General features: G+C 43.4%; 1 protein-coding gene across 1 annotated transcript; it reads left to right on the forward strand.

Moving 5' to 3' along the window:
• The first annotated feature begins 1,071 nt into the window (after positions 1–1,071).
• On the forward strand, positions 1,072–11,578 carry LOC146439211 (calcium/manganese antiporter SLC30A10-like). The gene is made up of 4 exons (XM_085054770.1): positions 1,072–1,718; positions 2,157–2,240; positions 5,707–5,943; positions 6,684–11,578. Exons 1-4 carry the CDS (start codon positions 1,205–1,207, stop codon positions 7,157–7,159), a joined length of 1,311 nt encoding a protein of 436 aa, XP_084910896.1. The 5' UTR covers positions 1,072–1,204; the 3' UTR covers positions 7,160–11,578.
• Positions 11,579–17,087: the final 5,509 nt, after the last annotated feature.

The raw sequence follows: 17,087 nt of genomic DNA on the forward strand, positions 1-17,087 counted from the left end.
AAGAACTGTCATAAGAACAACAAAATACCTACAAATACAAGACAGAGGTTTACTGCCTTATCATGGTTTTTGTAGAGTATCCTGTAGGTTTAAAAATGCATGAAATTGTTTTTCTTGTAGGGTAGTGATAGATTTGTGCACACTAAGGTACTATTTTCATAGAATCATGAAGTGTTAAGGGTTGGAACAAACCTTAAAGGTCACCTCATTCCACCCCCTGCCATGGGCAGGGACACCTCCTATTAGACCAGGCTGTCCTGAGCCTCATCTAACCTGGCTTTGAACACTGCCAGGGTTGGGGCATCCACAGCTTCTCTGGGCAACTTGTGCCAGTGTCTCACCACCCTCAGAGTAAAGAATTTCTTCTTAATATCTAGCCTATGTTTCCCCTCTAAGTTTGTAGCCATTACTCCTTGTCCCATCACTACAGGGATGAAGAGCTCCTCCCTGGCTTCCTTGTAGTGTCCCTTCAGACACGAAGGTCTTTCTGCAATCTTCTCCACGACGAACAGCCCCAGCTCTCAGCCTGTCTTCAGAGGTGAGATGCTCCATTCCTCCTATCAACTTTGTGGTCACCTCTGGACTTGCTCCAACAGCTCCATGTCATTCTCATGTTGGGGTCACCAGAGCTGAATGCAGCACTGCAGGTGGCGTCTGACCAGAGCAGAGTAGAGGACAATCACCTTCTACCTCCTGGCCACGCTGCTTCGGATGCAGCCCAGGATTCTCTCGCCTTTTTGACACACCTCTTTAAAGGCTAGTGCCTGGAAAGGAGCTGGCTCAGTAGATGGCACTCTGTCCTTTGCTTTGGCACTCACGCGGCCAATAAAGCACCAAAGGACCGTAATTCTTGGCGCCGTCGCTGGAACTTCACCCTCGGAACTCGGGGTGGTAGGAGCGCAGGCAGGACAGCCTTGGGTAGCTCTGCCTGCCCGAGCGGGCTCTCCGCCCCTCGCCGCGCCGGCTCCGCGCCTCCCCGCCGCCCATCCATCTCCTATTAGCTGCGCGTTTGGGCGATTTCGCTTCCCCCGCCGTGGCTGCTCGGGGTCCGCGGTGCCGGGGCGGGTCGGGGCGGGGCGGTGCCCTCGGGCGGGGCGCTGCGGGTCGGGCCGGGCCGGCCGCACTTATTGCGGGCGGGAGGGAGGGAGGGAGGGAAGGCGGCGGTGCTAGCGCGGAGCGTTCCGGCCGGCAGCGCACGGCCGCCATGGGGCGGTACTCGGGCAAGACGTGCCGCCTCATCTTCATGCTGGTGCTCACCGTCGGCTTCTTCGTGGCCGAGCTGGTGTCCGGCTACCTGGGCAACTCCATCGCGCTGATATCCGACTCCTTCAACATGCTCTCGGACCTCATCTCGCTGTGCGTGGGGCTCTCCACCGGGCGCATCGCCCGCCGCAGCAGCCGCGGTCCCCGCGCCACCTACGGCTACAGCCGCGCCGAGGCGGTGGGAGCGCTCAGCAACGCCGTCTTCCTCACCGCCCTCTGCTTCACCATCCTCGTGGACTCCATCCTCCGCCTCGCCCGGCCCGAGCCCATCGACGACGCCCAGCTGGTGCTCATCGTCGGCACCCTCGGCCTCGCCGTCAACGTCGTGGGGCTCCTCGTCTTCCAGGACTGGGGCTCCTGCTGCCGCCGCCCGCCCCCGGCCACCCCTCCGCCCGCGGCCGCCGCGCTGCGGGCTGTGCCCGGCGGCACCCCGAACGGCCAGGCGGATGAAGCAGGTGCCTTTCGGCTGCACTTCGCCTTCCCGCCTTCCCCTCATGTCCCGCATCTCTCCCCATCCCTCCCTTCCTCCCTCCCTTCAGCATCTCTCACCCTTCCGCATCCCTCCCCATCCCCTGCCTCCCTCTGGTTTTCCCTCGGGACCCGCTGAGCTATTGACCCAATCCTCTGGGGCCTTCCAGAGCCCCAAGGGCACCCGGGGGGTTTCACTAAGCTTGCACAGACACCCACAGCCTCTTTCACCTTGTACTTTACCCCAGGCTGCTGGGTGGCCCCTCGTGATGGGGGAAGGAGGCGTTGCTCAGGGAGCTGCATGGGAAATGTTTTGGCTTGTTTTCTGTTCTTGCCGTCTTTGAAATAAGTTGGTTTTGAGAAGGTTGATGTTTTTTCTGTTTGTAGAACTTATACACAACACAGCGTTTCTTCTTTGAATGCAGGTGATTCACCAAATGACCAAAAAAGCCCTGCAGAGGGGTCTGAGAAGAAAAAGGCAAAAAAGTCTGAAGCCTTGAACATCAGAGGTATGGCATAGGAGTATACTGCTAGTGTTATATTAACTTCTAACACTTTATGGTTTCCATTTCAGATTGACATTCTCTCACACACACACACATCAGTAAGAATGGGAACAAAAGTCCAGGACTCTACTATGTAATTGGACTCAGTTATCTCTAAGGGAAGGGTTTTGTTTGTATGAAATAGTATAGTTAATACCACAATAGTGTCATGCTGATTTGGCTCTGAGTGTGCTCACATTTTGATTTTTATTCTTTAGAGGAACACAGCTCAACATTTGGAAAGGATGCAAACCCTATTGCACTAAGCTCAAGTCATTAGAGGCTTTACAGGAAGGTAACACAGGTAGCTATGAGGTGCATCTTTGAGTGTCACTGATGTAGTAGTTGAACAGTCCTCAACTTTGAAATGCTTCTAGGCAGAAAACAGAAATTCTTCTAAATCCCAAGGTTGATAATGTTTTGTTGTCAGCATAAGGAAAAAGGCTCTGATACTGGAGCTTCAACATGGTGTTTTTCCAGGCCCTTGAACTGTGAACCCATCCCTGTGAGTCTGTGACAGGATCAGCTCTTCCTACACTGTAATCTGGCAGGTTTCTGGGAATCTGTGGAGTGAAACAGTATAGCTGCTCCTAGGAATAAATTACCCACGTTTCTCTCCCTGTCTGTGTAGGTGTTTCCATGCACACTCATTTAAGTACCTACTCTGAGCAGACCTTAAAGCAGATGTCTTTGAGAACATGAAATATTGAATTTGTACCCAAGGAAAGGACTGTCAGAAACCTGAATGAGAACAGTACTTTCAGGCTTCTTATGGTCACCTCTCAGCATCTGATATTCTTCTAAGGCTGTGTAAATTTGCATTGCCTTAGCTCAGCTTGAAAGGTCGATGTGGCAGTCAGGCACCTGGGTTTGCTGGGGGGTTTGGGTGTGGGTGTCTATCTGTCTTCCAAAAAGCTTTTCAGAGCTACACAAATGTATCTGTAAGGGAAGATGCTTTGGAAAATCAAACCATGTGCTAGAGTCACAATGCTTACCTGAATGTCTAAAAGTTGGTATCACTGGATTTTATGGCATTATAGTGGTAATATTATTGGAGCAGGATAAGCAAACTGTCACACTCAGGGATGGAGGAGAGAAGAGTAAGGAACTAATTACTTTTGAGAAGGCCTTGCTTGCCTGAACCACAGTGTTTGGGTATAAAGATGGTGGAAGTTTTAAAAAAACTGTCTAAAGGATAAGGAGTTTTGTGACAGTTATTTTAAGGTACTTGTCATCTTAGTTTTTTAAAAAGAGATTTTTAAAGTGCAACTTTAGTATGGCCCCTTTTCAAAATCTATTTTTATTGTCTTTACAAATATTCCTTGCTTCTGTAGTCATAAAGATAGGTGTCTTTAAAATTCTTATTCAATCTATACTTTTCCTTTTAAGTTAGTTACATAGCTATACTTCATAATCACTTGTAAAAAAATTCTTTTGTTGTGGAATTGGAGCCTCCATGAGAAACATGGCTGGACAAAATGGATTGGAAGAAGAATGGCTTCCTTGATTTTAAAACTACTAAAAACAAGAAAACATAAAATACCTGGAAGGATTAATTATTGTAGTGTGAAATTATTCCTTTTACTGTTTGAGCATACGCAGAATAGCTCGGTTATACTTTCCAATGCAAGCTGTTGGAAACTGCTACCTATGGTCCTATCATACTGACTTCATTTAGTAAAAATTCATTTTCACTTCCAGCTTATACTCATAGTTTTTGGGATTTGATAGGGAAATGGTTTCGTTTCTGTCTGGGCCCTAATTCTGTGATGCACTGCCAAGATGTACATATTAATGGCATTAAGAATATAAAATGAGCACTTTTCCAAATTCTGTATTCTCAATTACTAAATCATCAAAATTCTGACATACTTTTTAATTCACTCTAAAAAAGGCTTTCTGAAGCATTTTCCTGTTCTTTATAAGCTGTGCTCTCTTGTTAGTTGCCTGGGCAATGCAATTGCATCCTGCCTGTCCCTCTTGTTAGTGCAACAGCTGATAGCCTGTGCTGAATCAGGATTATTTGTAAATGAAAAGGAAACACTGCAACACTGTTAGGGGGAGTAAAACCCTGTGGTAGTCTGCCAAATGGGGCAGAACATGCCTGACTCCAGCAGAAAGAGCTGGACTCACTAGGAGCCTGTACTTTCTTATCTGACCCAAGAGATCTGGAGGAGCTCCAGAGGTTGTGGCTTTCATTTCTCACACAGATCAAGGTGCAGGTACAGAACTGGCAAGAAGCAGCAGCACAGGCACAGTTCTAGGCCTAATCCAGCATCCAGCATCACCAAAAGTCTTTGCTGTGTTGTTAATGAGTTTTGGGGGAGCCTTTTATAGCTTCTCTAGCCCAGAGGAAGGGATTAAATGGCAGTGAAGCTCTTGAAAGTGTATCTGATAGGATTGTTAAAAGGAGATGGTTAATTTTCTTCTTTCACAGCCCTCAAATAAAAAGTATTGACAAAGAAATTAACTTCACATAGAGAGTAATGTTCTGAATTTAGGCATGAGTTGGAATAACATCTGAGTCTGAACAGTAAAAACTAACGAAATTGGAGTGTGAGCAGTGATGGGAAGAGAGAAGTTTACATAAAGCAGTAAAAAGAAAAAGAAGGAAAAGGGTGTTCTGGGACTGTTGTAATTTTATAGCAGGAAGACTGCTTTGGTCTTCGTAGCTTAAAGAGCAGCTACATATGTTACTCTAAGAGCCTGTTTTCTGTTTTTTCCTTTTGTACAAAACCACCTCTATAAGATGTAAAAAGAGATACCCAGCATTCCTCTCAACTTAGAGTAGTCTAGGCACTAAACCATGTAACTGACTCTAGAATCAGATTCTGATTTCTGGTGTAGCTGATAACTACCAGCATTGGTGGGACAAGGTTTAATATGACTGGTAATCAAGCCTGATCTGAAAATTGGAGTCTGAAGGTATTTGGAGCCAGCTTAAAATTCACTTGGGCAATTTTTCAGATTTCAGCAGTGTCATACAAACTGATGGGGGAGGGTAACTCTTACTGGGGGTGGTCTGAGGCTCTCAGCTTCCAGGGTGGAATGGATAGATTTAGTCATCAGTTTTTAATTTAGGTTTAACGTGCCAGGCTCTCTTAATAATCTTCATGCATTTAAGCAGGCACATTTTGTGTTGCCATGGCATTGCAGTTGGACAGCAGTGGTTAGTGTACCCTACACGCTTAATAATGCATCCCACTTAAACAGCAGTGCTTCAGAGTCAGTATTTTCCTTGCTGTTTTTCCCAAAAGCTGTTACCGAAAACTTTGGTTTTGATACTAATGGCTGGAATATTGCATTCTTCATGTCAAGTAGAACATACTTGAAAAATGCAGCATTACATCCTCCCAGGAAACAAAACCCCAAAACAAAGCAAAAAAACCCAAACTCACCCCACTAATGGAAATTGTGCCATTTGTTTCAGGTGTTCTTTTGCATGTTATGGGAGATGCACTTGGATCTGTGGTCGTGGTAGTTACTGCTAGTATCTTCTATGTACGTCCTCTGGGAGCTGCTCCGTGTAACTGGCAGTGCTACATTGATCCAAGCCTGACAATAGTTATGGTGTTCATCATCTTGTCTTCTGCATTCCCACTTATCAAGGAGACCTCAACTATTTTGTTGCAGATGGTCCCCAAAGGTGTTAATATGCAACTACTGAGTAAGTAATGTTTGTTGTTGAAATGCTGTTAATTTTAATGATGTATTTCAATGCATATGTTATTTGTGGAATGACATGTTTGGATTATTTACTCATAATAGCTCTAAATTCCCAAGAACTGTGAGAAATAGTCACATGCCTGTGTCCTAGCAACATGACTCAAATCTCTCTGGATTAGTTAAAGCATGCATTTTGAGAATGTGGTACTCCAACAATACATCAAACATACCAGGTCTTGAGCTCTTAATGCTTTGTGTGGGTTGTTTGTGAAAGAAATCACATTGAGTTATAATATTTTTCCAACCCTGCAGTGGCTGCTTCTGAAAGGCTTCCAAAACATCTTAGAAATTTCCGTTAAGGTTGGTTAATTTTGTAGCTCTTAGGTGCTGCTCACCCTGGTTAGCTGTGGAGTCAGTGAGTATTTCTGGAATTCCATCATGCTCAGGGCTTAAAGAAACCAGCAGATGTGGGGCCTTGATGGAGGAAGTGATGCTGTAACATTTCTTCCGTGAACAGCTGGCAAATTGGTGTTAGGGAGACTGAGGGACAGGTGAATCCTCAAGGAAGGGTGGCCTGTTCCTGCAGCCACCTGGAGGCAGCTGGGAGTAGACATATTTTACCAAGTGTATCTTCTTTAAAATGACAGTGTGGACACTGCTTTTGGATAGGGTGCCTAGTGAGACAGCTGCTAGTTAGCCAGTGCACCAAAGCCTCTGACACCTTTCTCTTATGTCTTCCAGCTGACAGACTAGCTCGTGTTCCAGGGGTCAGCAGCCTTCACGAGGTGCACGTTTGGGAGCTTGCAAGTGGGAAGAATATTGCCACTCTTCACATCAAGTGCCAAACCCCTTCTGATTACCAGGATGCTGCTTACAAAATACGGGAGGTTTTCCACGAGGCAGGAGTCCATTCTGTGACCATCCAGCCCGAGTACGTTGACCACAAGACCTCACAGCTCCTGTGCAGCTCACCCTGCATCTCAAAAGCTTGTGACTCTAAGCTGTGCTGCAGCCAGAGGGAGCCTGCCCGGGCTAAAACTAATGGCTACATGGAGAAAAGTGAAAGCTGCCTCTCTGCCCAGCACAAAGACAATGGTTCGAGGAAAAGTGACATTGAAATCCCTATCGAGGACCCAGTGGCAGAGGAGAGCGTTAAAAATGTGAAAAATTGTGACATGTCTGATGACAAATCGCAGTCAAGCAGTACACGATTTTAGGCAATTCCCTCTGCTCTGTGTCACGTTTTCATGGAGCAAATGTATCCTGGCTGGGACAGGGGGCATTGGTGGTTGTAGCTGAAGTTGGTGTGGTAAAAAGATTTCTGTGCTTTAGCTGTAAACCAAAATACACCTAAACCCCCCCTTGTACCTGAAATAAGGATTAAGATTTTCACCAAGGCTTTTGCATCCATCTAAGATTTTTGTGATGCAGCCTTACCCAGTTCCTCACCAAACTTAGGGTGAATTCCTGCTGTTAGAGTGGAGACAGTGCACTCTCTGTCTGCACTGATGTTTGCAGTTCATGGCCAGTAGCACTGGGGAAGAAACTCTGGCCTTTCCTGCTGAAGTGGGCTCTTTCTGGAAGGCCCTGTGGCCAGTTTATGATTGCACTGGGCTGAAGTACTGTATATTTATGAAGGACTTCAGTAGAGATGCTTTACTGACCCTTAAACCCCATTTTTGCATGGACAGTTCATTATGAACAGTAATACTTCTGGCCAGTGGGGTTTGTGAATGAAATTAAGAGTGTCTAAGGAGAAGCACTCAGGAATTTTGACTTGCATTGTGTTCTTGATTGACTCCTGTATTTAGGGACAGAGCAGAAGCTGGTCTTGCTTCTCTACTAGTAATACTGGAGTCCCAGCCTAATCACAGATGAGTGTGCAAAGGAATAGACTGTCATGAAAGCAAATAAGTACCTACTAACATTGTCTGTACTGATTCTAGCAAATGGAAATGCAGGCAGTCATCCAATTAACTTTTATCTTGTTCACTGTTGTGATTGTACAACTCTGTCTTTCAAAATCCTTTTTATCTTTCTCCTGACAACACAAGTTGCAAGAGCCATGGTCTTATTTCATCATTGTGCAGGATGATTGCATTATCTTTAACACAGAGTCTGTCATTATTCATGCTGAATAAATAAGCTAATGTGTTTATTATGAACAGTTGAAATTCTGCAATTCTATTAAGGCATAATTTAATGTTGTATTAATTAAGGAAGCACCTTTAAAGTCTTGTATGCAGTATTCTTACTTAGAGGGAGCTTTAAAAAAATTGAACCGGGAAATCTTTCCTGGTTTAGTCTCAACTATTTCTTGTTGGCTGGTTTTAAAGGTCTGAGCCCTACCCTCTGCTCTGCCCCTCCTCCCCCTGCCCAAAGGTGTATCTCAACGTGTATTTAGTGAAACAGTTCACTATCTTTTTGCTGCTTGCCCTTTCTGAAGGCATGCAAGGGTGCTCTAAGGAAAGCAAGGTGATGTGCCCTGTCACCAGTGCTGGATTTAATTCAGGTGTGTTCCACAGGTTTCTGTGAGAGGAAACCCACTATCCAATCCACCTTAAGTCTAATGCTTGGTCTCCTTGGCTATGCAGATCAGATCAAGAGGATTCCAAATACATTTTGCTGGCAAAAGCATCCTTTCAATGGTCTGTGTGGCCTGGACAGGATATTTTATCCATTTATTCACAAGGACACCTCTGTGAAATAGTAGTGTCTTTACCTCAGTGTCACCTTAACAGAAAGGGCAAATTTCCAGCCTGGGCTGGGAAAATACCTTACCTCCTTGCAAGGATGGTTAAAAGGCAGCCAACTCCTTTTTAATAAAGATGATTGCAATAATTCAATGAATATTAAAACATACAGCAGGATATTTTACTGCTTGGAATGTGGTATTTACTGAAACAGTGATTCCAGCCCAAATAGAACATTTCTAGAATTGTAAATACCCCTTTTAAACAGATTTTTGGGTGAATTGAGATATTTTATACCATTTCATTGTAAGTTTGTATTATATAAATTAACCTATTAATATAATTAAGGGCTTGATCCTCCAGCCTGTTTAATTCCATCAGCAGCAGCAGAATCTTGCTTGGCAGTTATTGCATGAGTTAATGTAAATCAGGAAACATTGTAAGAATTGCTCTGTCTTTTAAAAGCATGTGTCATGAAGTAAGACAGCCCTTTCTTCTGTTCTTTTTTTTTTTTTCCCCTCTATGATGAGGGGATCCATGATGATGTTTAGATGTAAATAACAAATATTTTTATCTTGTTTTTGAGAACTGGAATAGAAAGCTCCCAAAATAACAACAAAGTCTCTGGGAGAACTTTCTTTCCAGATATCCTCTAAAACAAGCACCCTTTCATAATTATGCATTTGTGTCTTGAATCAGGTAATTTTTTATGTGTGTATATATATATATTTTATTAAATGGTTGAAAGCTGGAATGGCATTATTTACTTTGGGATTAAAGAAAACTAGGGTGTGTGATATTGGGGCATTTGTCAAAATGGACAATTTTTATTCTTCTAGTGTAAAACTGTGGCTATGTATTTTTTAAAACTTTTATAAGTGTTGTAACCTGAAAATACAATGAAATAACATTCTTAAACTTTTTTTTCTCTTGTCTGGTTGAATGTACTGTAATTGCTGCCTGTGAATAAATGGGAAAATACCAGGGATTACAGAAATCTTCATATCTAGAAAACAAATAGATTTTAAATTTGTTTTATTACTTAAGCAAGCAAAACCAACAGAACTGTGTCATTTATGAGATAAGTCTTGCTTTTTTTTTTGTGTTGGGACTTTCAGGGTATTCAACTAAGGTTTCTGACCAGCATCTTTGCCTTCCTTTGAGTAACAAAATATTTTTCTCCTGTACTGTGTGTCTCCCCTCTACTTCTGTGGGAGACTTCATTCCAATCAGTGTGTATTTTGTATTGGCTTATTTCCCTTCAGCTCTTGGCATATCTCTTCTAATTCTGCTGAAGCAGGCTTCCCTAATTTTAAGAGAGTATATTTCCATATTTGCCCATATATATGGGCACTTGTTCTAAATTCAGTCTTGTAGTCTATTGCACTGTCATAAAACCTCTTTTCCAGCCTCTTTAGCTGAATTGCTTTGTTTCCCTCCCTGACAATTCCAGGTTGATTGTGCTTCTGTGTCTTCTTCAAGCCCTGCCTTATGATCGTCTTTCATGGCATTTGGGTTCTCTTGCAATGATTGTCCCTTTCAGTCCATTGCTGCTGGTGGCAAAGGAAATTTGCTTAAATTATGTGTGACTTTCAACTGTTTGGCCAGCTGCTGTGGATGTGATCCATAGCCAGTCATACGTGTGACCTAGCTGGATGATGATGAAACCTTTTCTAGGCTTGCCAGATCGTTCTGGAGTAAGAGTGAAACCTGGGATAAGTTAATGTGACACTGAAAAAGAAAAAAAGCAATTTACTGGCCTTCATCAGTTGTGTGCCTTTTCTTAAAGGGAGTCAATTCTTTGTCACCTTTTCATATGTGCCAAAAGTGCCAATTTGATTTTTAATTTTTCTTCTTCTGCAACTCTAAATGCAGGTCTTGCCTTCACTCTTCATTATAAAGAAAACTGCTACTATTTTCAGGAGTATTGCCTTTGTTTTATCAGTTTTTAGTTGACTTCCTTTTCCTTGTCTTCTTTACTCTACTTACTTTGACTCATAGTGCAAGTGTGTTTTTTCCATCTTACTGTTTGTCTTATTCTTTGTCTCTTCAATAAAAGCAGGATGGTTTTGATAGCTTGGTCATGGTGACCTACCAATAATACAGCTCAGAAATACTTTTTATGCACTGGTTTAATTTTTGCACTCCCTTCTATTAAAATACACCCATTTTCTGGTTTTGCTATGTGACACACCTTATAATTGCAAACCACTTTTTGACCTATAGTTTTTCCTAGTATTTCCCTCTCTTATTCCTGATTAAATTGCTTACTCTTGAATACTCCCTCCTATTCTGAACTTTGAAGGGAATATGCTAGCACCTGAATTTTTCCCCAAGTGAAGTTCACTACCCAAGTTCCATGGATGGCTTTATGTGAGCTATTCCAAAGACTATTTTGTGTCCTTTGGTCTGTGTAGAATTGTTATGTAGTCATGTTGAGATATGAACACGTGTTTATGTATACTTAAATTCTTTATAAACACTCTACCTGAATCAACTTTTTAAAAAGGGTTGATTTCTAAACCTGGGAAGGTATAATGAAATCAAGAGGGTTCATCGGTCATTCATTAACATCTTGGGGTGGAAACGTTGGTAAAAAAAAATTCAAAAGCTATGAATATTCCTATAAATTCTACTACTTACTCTGCTGTACAGTGGAAGCACTTTCTGTGTTAAATACTTTATTTGAACAGTGATACCTTGATGTGAGGATGTCACTGTACAGGATTGTTACATTTATGGAGCTGTGTTGCTTAAAAGTTTCCTTCAGTTTTTCTGTTCCTTGTGTGATTTGATGTGCCAAAATGTAATTTCCATGATTGCCAAATCTCACTGTGGTTTTATTAGCCATTAGTGAGAAATAAATTAAGGTTTTATGTACAGCTATATTTTTATCAAAATGAAGTTTGAATGTCTTGTAAATAAAGTGTATTTTTAAATAAATCTGTGTTCTGAGCTTGATGTGTGCTAGCAATAGCTTGTCTATGTTTGGATAATTTTAAGACTTTTGCATGTGTGAAGTTTGTTCTCGTCCTCTGGCCTTGGTAATGTTGCAAATTTTGTATGTATTTAGAAGAAAAGGGGATCAATACTCAAAAGCTTTTCTTCTGTAAGCAGCCTTGCATTTTGCTACTTGAAGAAAGTCAAAAGTGAATATAATGATTCTCACTTCTGGTTTTCATGACCTGAATGTGCATGCTAGAAATGGGATGAGGTCTACAACTACAAGCTTAGGTGCTGGTTTTGGAGTAGCAGTCACGGAGGTGCCTTCAGGTGTTTCTCTTTTCTTAGCATCAGTATCAAGTATCTGCCACCTCCTTCCCACCCTGTTGTGTCCAATTCTCCAGTTGTTCATGTACCTATTTCTTTTGTTGTTAATAATCATCAATAAGGAGGATGTGATAACTGTACTTGGCTTTTTTTTTTTTTTTTCAATTCTATGAGTCTGTCCTAGTGGCAGATGTTAGTGGCATAAATGTCCCATAAGAATTTCAGTTCAGGTTTAGCCAATGCGTTGCCCATGCTCTGTGCATGGTTGATGTTACTCAGCTTGTTGATGGACAACCAGTGATTTGGAAGATAGAACTGAAAAATTTTTAGAGCAATTCCTGACAAAATTGTACATAGATTTATAGAATTTATGTTAAGAGGTTGGAATGGACCTTAAACATTGGTCCCACCTACCCTGTCATGTGCCGGGATACCTCCCACTAGACCAGGTTGCTCAAGACCTTCACTAATCCAGCCTTGAACTGGGGCATCCACAACCTCCCTAGGCAACCAGTTCTAGTGTCTAATCACCCTCACAGTAACGAATTTCTTCCTAATATCTAACCTAAATTTCCCCTCTTTCAATTTGTACCCATTATTCCTTGTCCCATCACTGAAGTACCTGAGGAGGAGTCCCTCCCGGGTCTCCTTTTAGTCCCCCTTCAGATACTGGAAGGTTGCTATGAGGTCTCTCCACAACCTTCTCTTCTCCAGGATGAACAGCTCCAACATTAGCTTGTCTTTGTAGGGGAGAAGCTCCATTCCTCCTATCAACTTTGTGGCCTCCTCTGGACTTGCTCCAGCAGCTCCATGTTCTTATGCTGGGGTCATCAGAGCTGAATGCAGCACTGCAGGTGGGGTCTCACCAGAACATGTGCCTTAGCAGTTTCCAGGAGAATCTGCTCCATGATCTTGCCTGGGACAGAAGTGAGACAGACACAGGGTTCATTGAGAACCTCAGCCTTCACTTTGTCCAGTGTAGCCAGTTGTTTCCTTACAGGGAGGGAAAATATGTTAAAGAGGAAAAAAAGTTATGAACTGAAAATAAATGTTGAGGATTTAACCTAACCATGATTGGTTGTATGTGAAAACTACTGCAGCAATGCTGCCCAAGTGATCCTAGGATTATTTCACAAAGATATGAGACCATGCTCTGATCAATAAATGTTGAAAAAACACTGTTTTAGGAGAAGAAAAACAAGGGCTGATAGATTTAGAGTGTGCAGTTTTAATCCTGACATCTAAGGAACAGTTTCCCTGCAGTACAAACTGACATATGGTACTTGACATTCTAGGACTTCTCTACATAGAGGCCCTTATTTTGTATATGGGTCCTTCTGGAGCAGAAGGTATTATCCACCTTAGAGGGCTGCTATTGTTTTGGCACTTTTTTACTCTCTAAGAAGCCACAGAAATTGGATGAGTTTGGGCTGGATGTGGAAAGTTGTGTTTTTAAAAACATCTTCTAAAAAAAGTCCACACTCTATATAGCATCTTATGCATTCAATATTAATCTATGCAAAATGTTTATGCATTCAAGTTGTAATATATATTTATAATTGCAGTTTGTTGTGTTTCCAAATGTGTGGTTTTAAACCCACACCTTTCTGCAAAAATATTTTAGGTGGCTGCTATGGATTCCTCCCAAATGGGTTTGTGTCTTTCTGCTGAGTGCAAGTGCTTTCTGATCTGGTGGAGATTTTGATCTGACCCGGAGCTGTAGTAAGAAGTGAGGAAATAGCAGTGATCACAAATGGAGGATGAAGGGTCAGTTAAATTCCCTGGCAAATTTAGAATATATTTGGGGTGAAGTCAGTGAATCTTCCAGTTAGGATAAGGTGGAGGTTCAGCAAAACAGAGTAGGAGATGTGCAATGAAATACCAAGGGAAGTTAATGCGGTATTAATCAGGGGTGAGTAAGCCTCTCTCTCTCCAAGGACACAAGCTTTGCCCTCTGATTCAAATATGGAATTTATTGTTGAGTCCTAGTCATATTTTACAGGCAGAGAGTTATTTTGCTATGAAATGGTAGCTGGAAAAGCATAATGGCAATGCTTCCCATCAGCTCTCTAGAGAGCCACTGGAGGTTTGTGGTTGAACTTGTCTCTGCTGAAGTGACATTGTCTGCCTGATGAAAGAAGCACATATCTTGGTCAATAGAGATAGCAGGCTTTTGAACAACCATGAATTGTTATCAGCTACTCATATATTAGTCAATTAATTATACCTGGGGACATTCCCAGGCACAAAGAGCAGCCGGCACACAAAAGCTTGCATCTATGCTGGGGAGATAGTGCTCACTGCAGGAGAGCATGGCTCCCAGCTGATGGCCTCTCAGATTAGGTGCTTGACTCTGGACTGTGCCCAGGAACAGCAGGGAGAGCAGTAATTGCCATGGCTGTGAAATGCTTGAACACTTTACTAATACAGATGATCATGGTTCATTCCCAGTTGTGGTTTAATTTGACAATATTGGGGAGGCCCTTGGTTCCTGAGCCTCCACTCTGTTTTGCAAGGTAGCAGAACCTGCTGGTAGAAAAGGAGACAAAGCTGAGGGTGGTTTCTTGGGCTCTAGGGTGGAAAGGTTTCCTGTTTTCACTCTGCATCAGTGCACAGGGTGAGCTGGGAGGGGAGAAGGTGCCCTGATCAGCAGTGCAGTCAGCAGATAATGTTATCATCCCAGCTACTTGCACGGCTCTGGAAATGAAAGGTGCAAGGCAAGTGGCACGTTCCATATGGCGCTGCACTTTGCTTTCCCTCCTTCTTGTCCTAATACATTCTTATTTTTTTTCAGTGTTAACCCTTTTTAATAAAGCTCTGTGTCTGTTTAACCACATATTGCTGAGCACCCTGTGATGAGGAGGTAGAAGCAAAACTATGGTAAGAGGCTTCAGGGTACATGTGGGGAAATTACACAGAGTCATTGACATGACACAGTTGGTCTGCAGTATAGAAAATTTTGGAAGTAAAGGATTGCGTCATTCAAGAGGTAGAAAGCAAACCTTTTTTAATAAACACATTAAAAATCAATCTTCTAAATAGCATCAGCCGTGGATGAGCTGATCCCCCAAGTTGTAAACCAGGATATACAACAGGCAGTGGGAAATCAGCACAGTAAATGCCAGGACACCTTGCAGAGCAGGACTTGCTTTAACTGGCTGTTTCATTTTAGAGTTTCCATAAGAAGTAGGGATGGTAGCCTTTCTGCATACCCCAGTTTCATCTGCTTAACCAGGCTACAGAAAATGTTTTCTTATGGCTGGGCTTTAAGTGCCCAGCAGTGTGCAGGGTCTACACTGGGACAAAACACCCACCAGCAGCACAGCACGTGCAGCTCTTTGTGCTGGCTGGTGCCTGCTTCAAACAATTGCCCCCCAATGATTTTGGTGACATTGCTGCCTGGGGAACACCTTTCTGCTCGTGAACATCTCTGGTGTGTAATTTCTAAGAGAGTAAAGGGGTGTTCGGTGAGCCCTATATTGTCTGGGTGCAGCTCGATAACTCATAACAGAGGGAGATAATCACGGTCCCCATGGCCTTTGTGTGGTGCTCAGAGGAGCTGCTCCCCAGCCCCTACTGAGGAGGAAGAGGGTCCTGCTTCTGCCACACCAGCTCTGGGGGAGAAGATCCACCAGCTCTGTGGTGGATGATCTGCTCCACACATCCGTGCCTGTGCTATGTCAAAGGGACTTTGTGCATCCCCCAGGACAAGCAACTGCGGATGGGAAGGATTTGCTGAGGCTTTAAGAGAGGCAAGAGTGGGAACCTGTGCAGCTCCCTCAGTGGCCCCACAAACCCTGTTCTCTGAGTGCCAGCTATGCCTTCCAGCATAGTTTCTGAGGCCATCTGCAAGTGGGCAGTGGCTCAGGCATCCTTCTGCCTCCTAGTCCTGATGCTTTTTACTTGAAGGGAAGTGACTTACTTAAAAATGTGTTGAGGCTTTTTACAACTTCCCTTGATTCCCATTATCTCTTTTTCATTTGTTTGCAGTAACTCCTATTTGCCTCTGCCCTTTAGTATCTGAAATATGAAATCTGGTTTTAACTAGTCAGCTCCTTACACTCAGAGTGACACCAAGTCCATTCAACCCTAAAAGTAACACTGGCCCAACTTTTATGCTAATATGCTGGCACTGTGTGCGTGAAAAAAAAGGAGAAAGCAAAAGCAGAGATCCCAAGGTATAGTTCTCCTAAGAGCTACAAAATTCTACATATAATGAAATGGATTATGCTTCCTCCTGATTTTAAGTCAGGGTATTGCTTCTTCAGGAAGGAAACTGATACTTCAGGTTAGTGGTTGGGCTTACACAAATGCTATTCCCAAAGCCTGCCTTTGGCAGACTGAGCATCAGTGTCCTTGTGCTTCTTTGCCAGCCCAAGAAGGAAGGGATTTGGCTCCTGATGCAGGAGCAAATTATCTGCTGGTGGAAGCAAGCGGAAGTGTGTTGGCTGGAAGGAAGTTCTGGCTATTTTCACCAGCTGAAAATCTGTCCCTGTGCTCTGCCCTTCTCCACGTGGCAGGGAACTGGGCTGCCAGCAAAGCAAGGAGGGGTTACGCAGCAACTCAGCTGTCACCTTAAGGGGATGATTATTTTTCTGGCTACAATGGGGATCTCCAGAGACCATGGGGCAGCAAGAAAATCACCCCCACCTCCTCCTGCTCCTGTACATGTATGTATATATTTTTTCTGGCAGAAGTCAAAGGCTTCTGCAAATTATTTTATATTTGCAACCCCCAACTAACACTTAAGTTTTCTTCTGAAAGACAAACTGTCTCTCTAAGCACTTTGTGTCCTGGCCAAAGAATAATCATGTGAAGCAGCAGCAATGGGAGGCTGAGGGGAACAAAGAGGAGCCTGGCTCACAGCGCTCTTTCAAAGCAGTTCACTTGGCCAAAGAGTTCGGCAGCGTGCCTGTGCCTTCTTTGGATCCAGCATCTCTGTCCAGCCCCATGCCTGTGCTGCGTGGGTCAGGGTAACCTCCTATAGGACACACACAAAGCAGAAACGTTCTGGGCAAATGTGGCTTCAGGAGAAGGATCCATAAGGAAGAGGTGGATGGAAGTTTTTTTCCACAGCAAGTGCCAGCAGCAGTGGGTCTGAGGAAGGGGAGAAATGTGTCATATTTAGGGCACATTCACATGTACACATGTATTTATTTTTGCATGCACACACACATCATAC

Source organism: Lichenostomus cassidix, chromosome 3 (assembly GCF_008360975.1).
Source record: "Lichenostomus cassidix isolate B80296 chromosome 3, HeHo_3.0, whole genome shotgun sequence".
Taxonomy (NCBI): Eukaryota; Metazoa; Chordata; class Aves; order Passeriformes; family Meliphagidae; genus Lichenostomus; species Lichenostomus cassidix.

Bases quoted from the DNA above. Each gene is read 5' to 3' on its own strand.
- LOC146439211 (XM_085054770.1), top strand. From the start codon at position 1,205: ATGGGGCGGTACTCGGGCAAGACGTGCCGCCTCATCTTCATGCTGGTG. The intron at 2,241-5,706 runs GTATGGCATAGG...CATTTGTTTCAG, and splicing joins TGAAGCCTTGAACATCAGAG to GTGTTCTTTTGCATGTTATG. The intron at 5,944-6,683 runs GTAAGTAATGTT...TATGTCTTCCAG, and splicing joins TGTTAATATGCAACTACTGA to CTGACAGACTAGCTCGTGTT.